Below are 6000 nucleotides of genomic sequence, written 5' to 3'. Positions count from 1 at the left end.
TGAGGGAATTGAAGGCAATATCTCCAAGTTTGCGGATGACACTAAGCTGGGGGGCAGTGTTAGCTGTGAGGAGGATGCTAGGAGACTGCAAGGTGACTTGGATAGGCTGGGTGAGTGGGCAAATGTTTGGCAGATGCAGTATAATGTGGATAAATGTGAGGTTATCCATTTTGGTGGCAAAAACAGGAAAGCAGACTATTATCTAAATGGTGGCCGACTAGGAAAAGGGGAGATGCAGCGAGACCTGGGTGTCATGGTACACCAGTCATTGAAAGTGGGCATGCAGGTGCAGCAGGCAGTGAAGAAAGCGAATGGTATGTTAGCTTTCATAGCACACGGCATTGGGGGTTCAGAAATGAGAGTTTCAATTCTGACTGGAGAAGATGGTACTTTGCTGAGAATGTGAGATATGTGATCCCAATGACAGGTGCATCCCAATGACAGTATTGATTCTGCTCCTTTTGTTCCCGTGCCAGCTCTGGCTTAGACAAAGCAGAGGAGCTCCCACAACTTACTCCATCGTAGATCTCAATTTGTCTGGTCATCTCCCATCTATTACTCATCAGAGGGAAAGTGGTGCCCGGGCCAATATTTATCTTTCACCAAAACATTTTTTAAAGTTATCTGGTTGCTTATGGAGCATGCTGTGTGCAAAATGCCTATCGTGTTTCCAATATTATGACAATAACTTCCATCCCAGAAATTATTCCAATGGCTGACCAACACCCAAGGACAATCTGAGGACCTATCAGAGGATAGGACCTTGAACCTATGTCCTCTGGTCCTCGATTCCTCTACTCTGGGTAAAAGACTCTGTGCATCTACCTGATCTATTCCGCTCATGATTTTGTACACCTCTATAAGATCTCCCATCATCCTCCTACGCTCCATGGAATAGAGACCCAGCCTACTCAACCTTTCCTCATAACTCACACCCTCTAGTCCTGGTAACATCCTCGTAAATCTTTTCTGAACCCTTTCAAGCTTGATAATATCTTTCCTATAACATGGTGCCCAGAACTGAACACAATATTCTAAATGCAGCTGAAGTGAAGGCTTATTTCCAATTTCAAGTAAAGTGCCAAAGAATTTTGAAAAAACAGTTAAAGATCTTTGCTCCAGATTGTGACTTGTTTTCTCTGGTAATAAATAGCCACCTCCCATATGACAACACAGGCTGTGGAGAAAAATGCCTTGTCACTGTCAAACCAGAATTGCCACCTTAAGTTAAACAGAAAAAAAAATCTTCGTAAATAGAGATATACAAAACCTTTACTCTCCTGATTGACATCTGATTGGAACTTAAAGAAAGTGCGGTTTCCTGCAATTATTTTCAGGAAACACACAGAAATGTCGTGGAACACTCAAATCAGGCAAAGGCAATTGAATTCATGTTGTGTCCTTCTGGCAGCCCTTGTGGAACAAATCCTTTTTTAATAATAAAGGCAGCCTGGTCACCTGAACAATCATGGGTCCGAGCTTCTGCAATGAAAGCTACTCTGTTTACGTGATTAATGTGTGACTTTGTCAGCACAGCCTTCCATGATAATGTGTTGAAAGCCAAAAATACCTTAGAAAATAATTTGTTTCCACATGATACTACACTGTTAAAAGCAAAATGTTGTGGTAAGCCCATCTAAAGTGTGATAGTTAAATAATTTTAAGTATTGCTGGATATTATTTTCATTTGGTAATAATGTTTTAATATTAAAAAGTTGTGTTGAAAGTCTATGACTCACTTTAGCTTTTTCTTCAACAATTTCACCTGTTGCAGGGCGGATGATCAGTGGGGGTACCTCCCTTTGGTATTAAAAAGTCAGTGTCCTATATTAAGACAATACAAGAATAGTTACCCTGATTATATTTCAATCTGTTCTCATTTATGCCTTGCCAATCCATGATACATAAAACGTTGCGCGCCTCAATCCCTCGATTCAAATGCAAGGCTCCTAATAAAGCCGGCTGACTCTCAAAGGCAACAAGCCTGTCTTTGGCAGACAATAAACCTCTGTTGCCAGAGATCTCAATGCAGGATGTCCCGCCCTAATTTGTTGCTGACAAACATTTCACTTTTCTGTGCGCGGTCATTGCCCTTTAGCACGGGGCGGAGAGAAGTCATTGCAATGTAACGTGATTAACCGGAGGAGCGCAGGGCAGGATAGGAAGCAGTGCCGAAGTGACCGTGGAGATTGAGGGAAGGGGAGAGTAGCGGCACCGCGGCCGGGCACGATGTTGTCTGTGGCGGTAGCGGCAGCGGCGGGAGCCCTGGGCTTACTGCTGCTGCTGCTGAACCTCTGGCAGCCCAGCCTGCGAGAAGATGCGCTCTTCGTGCTGAGGTTCGGCTGCTTCAGCTTCAAGATGCTGAGAGTCTACTTCACCAGGAGGATAGTCACCGTCCTCGACCGCTTCACCCTGCAGGCCGAGGCTAACCCCGCGAAGACCTTCCTCCTCTACGACGGCCAACCTCACACTTACCTGGACGTGGACCGCCGGAGCAACCAGGTCGCCCAGGTCTTCGCGCAGCCCGGCGCTGGCGTGCGAGCCGGAGACACGGTGGCCCTGCTGATGGGCAACGAGCCCGACTTCGTGTGCGTGTGGTTCGGCTTGTCCAAGCTGGGCTGCTCGGTGGCCTTCCTCAACACCAACCTGCGCGCCCGGTCCCTGCTGCACTGCCTCGACAGTTCCCGCGCCAAGACCCTGATAGTGGGAGCAGGTCAGTAACGTCGTGCATTCCGGCACCTCACTAGTGTGAGGACTGACAGCCTGGGATAGGTCAGGGAAAGGTCCTCATCTTCACCCTAACAGTCTCTACTCGTCACCACCAGTTGTCTGTGTGTCCATTCCCTCCACAGATAGTCTGACCCGCTGAGTTCCTCCAGGACTTTGTTTTCTTTTTGCTGAAGACTCCAGCATCTTCAGTCTCTAGGGGGAACAGCATTTGCACATTTGGTGACGGATAAAAATTATGCACAAAAACACCATGATTACAAATTGACTGAGATTGAAGATAGACACAAAATGCTGGAGGAACTCAGCGGGTCAGGCAGTATCTCTGGAGAATTGGAATAGGCTGAGTCACTCCAGCATTTTGTGCCCGTTTTCGGTATAAATCAGTTCCTTCCTACACGACCGAGATTGACATCTGTGATTCATAGAAAAAACATAGACTCTAGGGATTCAATGAATCTCTAAACTGAACACTGCTTGGGCCCAAACAATTTGATCTTCAGAACATCTGCTTGATATAGGTGGCTTGAGCCATGACAGTGGGCTAAGATGGCATCTTCTGCAAAGTCGGGCTTCCAGATGACAAGGATGCACCCTAGTTCTGCTGCAGAATATGTAAATAAACATTTAGGTGAACAGGGTACAGAAGCATGCTGATAGGAATGCACAATGGAATGCTTGACAATGGAAACCAATTAGAAACCTTGCATTAATGTTAAATAAGCATTGATGACTGCGGCTCCAATTTTGCTTAATGTTTTGTCGCCCCTATTCTCCAGCATAGAAGTGATGGACAACTTTCAGTTGTCACACTTTTGAAACAAAGCAGCAATGCCATTGATCACCAATGTTGCATTACAACCTAAATAGCAGCAACCCAACATCTGTGTGATGCAGTAGAAAATTCAGACTGTTGCCACTGTCGCTATAGCTCATATAGCACTTCAAAGCAGTCCGCCAGTTAGTTGTGAGGATTTCCATGCCACTGCCACATGGATAAAAAACATTAGCTGCACTTAGCAACAGCCTGTGGTTGCATGTATTTTCCAACCACCTGTGCCTTTTCTGTGGCTTTTTTCACTTGCTGGATTGTTACTGTTTATAGTGTGAAGGTGTAATCCGCAGCTGAACCCTTCTTGTAACACAGCTGTTCTAGACAGAGCTTCAAATCCCCTAGCCTTGTTGCAGGCACTGACAGCATTATTTGGAGTAAAAGAACAGAAGAGGGTACATGGAAGTATTTAAGAAGGAACTGCAGATGCTGGAAAATCGAAGGTAGACAAAAGTGCTGGAGAAACTCAGCGGGTGCAGCAGCATCTATGGAGCGAAGCAAATAGGCAACGTTTCGGGCCGAAGCCCTTCTTCAGACTCATGGAAAGTCGTCAATAAAATGATGCACATTTACAGTTGAGATATTTATTGCATAAATAAAGCTAATTCTGTTCATGCCAGCTTTTGGAAAACCTAACACACACACACACACACACACACACACACACACACACACACACACACACACACACACACACACACACACACACACACACACACACACACACACACACACACACACACACACACACACACACACACACACACACACACACACACACACCCCTTCCATTGTTCCTTATCAAGTAGATGTTTAATTCTAAGACCCCACCATCATAGATTTGGTGACATAGTGCTTAAAAAAATTAAACATGTTATTCAAAAGCCATGCAAAGATAGGGCAAAAGTGCACACTCCAGAAAGGCAGCACTAAGATTAGGATTGAACCTGAGTCACTTTAGCTATCACGCAGCGATGCTATGAGCTGCACCACCTGCCATCTCATTTATATTCAAGACTTCTTAATATAGCTGTCACTTTGCTTTATGTATTTCCATGTTTATAACATTTGTATATAAAATTAATGCATTCACATTCCAGCTCGAGCAACTTGGCTGTGAGCATGTTCTCTGCTGCCTGAACACTAATCTTCTAATTGGTTTTACAATGGTGGTCTTTCTAATAATCCTCTGCATTTGGTTGTTGGAATTCCCAGATCATAACCCAAAAGTCCTGGAATGCAGTAAGGAGAATTTGACCTAACCACACAAAATAGTAACGACTCTTCAAATTCTATGAAAGAATCTCCTCAGATCACACAGAGTAAAATTCTAATTAAAAGTTTGAAGAATTTTTTTAAATTTAAAATAATCACTTTTAGATATTTGTGATGAGAATTCACGCGATTTTGGCATGATTGGGTGACTGCCACTACTAGGGGCACCGCATTGATGGCAGCCTCTGCCTACAGTCTCTGTTTTTCTATCTTTTTTTAATTTTTGGTCTGTTTTAAAAGTGTGTTTAGGAGGTTTCTTTAGTTTTTCTATGTGGGGGAGGAGGAAACTGTTTCCCAGTCACTTCCTGGCAAGGATGTGACTATTCTCCGAGTCGCATCCTCGCCCCCTTCCTCGTGGCCTACCAACTGGATTGGCGCGGCCTTTCCTGCCGGGAACCAGCAAAGCTTCAGCGGCAGTTGCGCAGCACTGGATTCACCACAGAGCGGGCGATGTCTACCTCGATCGCCGTTTGAAGCACGGAGTGCTGGGCCTGCTGATTCAACATCGCGGAGCTGGGGTTTGTAGAGCTCCCTGCGCGGGGGGCGCTGACTTCAACATCGCGGAGTCTTGGGACCTTCTGCTGAGGGCCGCCAGCGTGAATCTCCGCCCAGCGCGGTCTGTGGACTTCGGGAGCCGCGGACTCGGAGGTCCAAGCCATTGAGGTGGTTCCGACGTCGGAGTTCCACCATCCTGGCGAGAGGGCCTGAACATCGGGCCGCCGCAGCGGTGACAGCAAGGGGTTCGGAAGCCCCCCGAGCACGGGGGAACAACAGAGGACAACAGAGGAGGATGACTGAATTTTGGAGCCTTCCCTCACAGTGGGAAACTCTGATTCCGCTGTGTGGGGATGTCTGTGTTAAAGACTATCGTGTTCTATGCTCTTTATTATTCGTATGGCTGTATGGTCACCAGACATTTCACTGTACCAATTGGTACATGTGACAAATAAATGTATCTTGTATCTTGATTTCTGAAAGAAAATAATATTCACTGTATTTTACTATAATTCCCTAAACTGAGCTTTTATACTAAATTTATAGGTTATACAACTATGAAAAAATAAAATCAGTTACTGCAATGCTGTGTTTATCGGCAAATGGAGTAACCAATTTGCACTAACAGAAAGCAATGAAATGAATGACCATTTTTTCTGCATGTTCTTTTC

The 6000-nt window shown here is 45.2% G+C and overlaps 1 protein-coding gene across 1 annotated transcript in view; it reads left to right on the top strand.

Moving 5' to 3' along the window:
* The first annotated feature begins 2053 nt into the window (after positions 1 to 2053).
* slc27a6 (solute carrier family 27 member 6) overlaps positions 2054 to 6000 on the top strand; it is a 77174-nt gene continuing 73227 nt past the window's right edge. Inside the window, exon 1 of the mRNA XM_033017775.1 lies at positions 2054 to 2713. Within this exon, the coding sequence (XP_032873666.1) occupies positions 2230 to 2713 (484 nt within the window). The 5' untranslated portion in view covers positions 2054 to 2229. The remainder of the gene's footprint in view (positions 2714 to 6000) is intronic.

This window comes from Amblyraja radiata, chromosome 3, assembly GCF_010909765.2.
Source record: "Amblyraja radiata isolate CabotCenter1 chromosome 3, sAmbRad1.1.pri, whole genome shotgun sequence".
In the NCBI taxonomy this organism is placed as follows: Eukaryota; Metazoa; Chordata; class Chondrichthyes; order Rajiformes; family Rajidae; genus Amblyraja; species Amblyraja radiata.
Note: the sequence above shows the minus strand (reverse complement) of the source record. Positions and strands in the feature narration are given on the sequence as shown.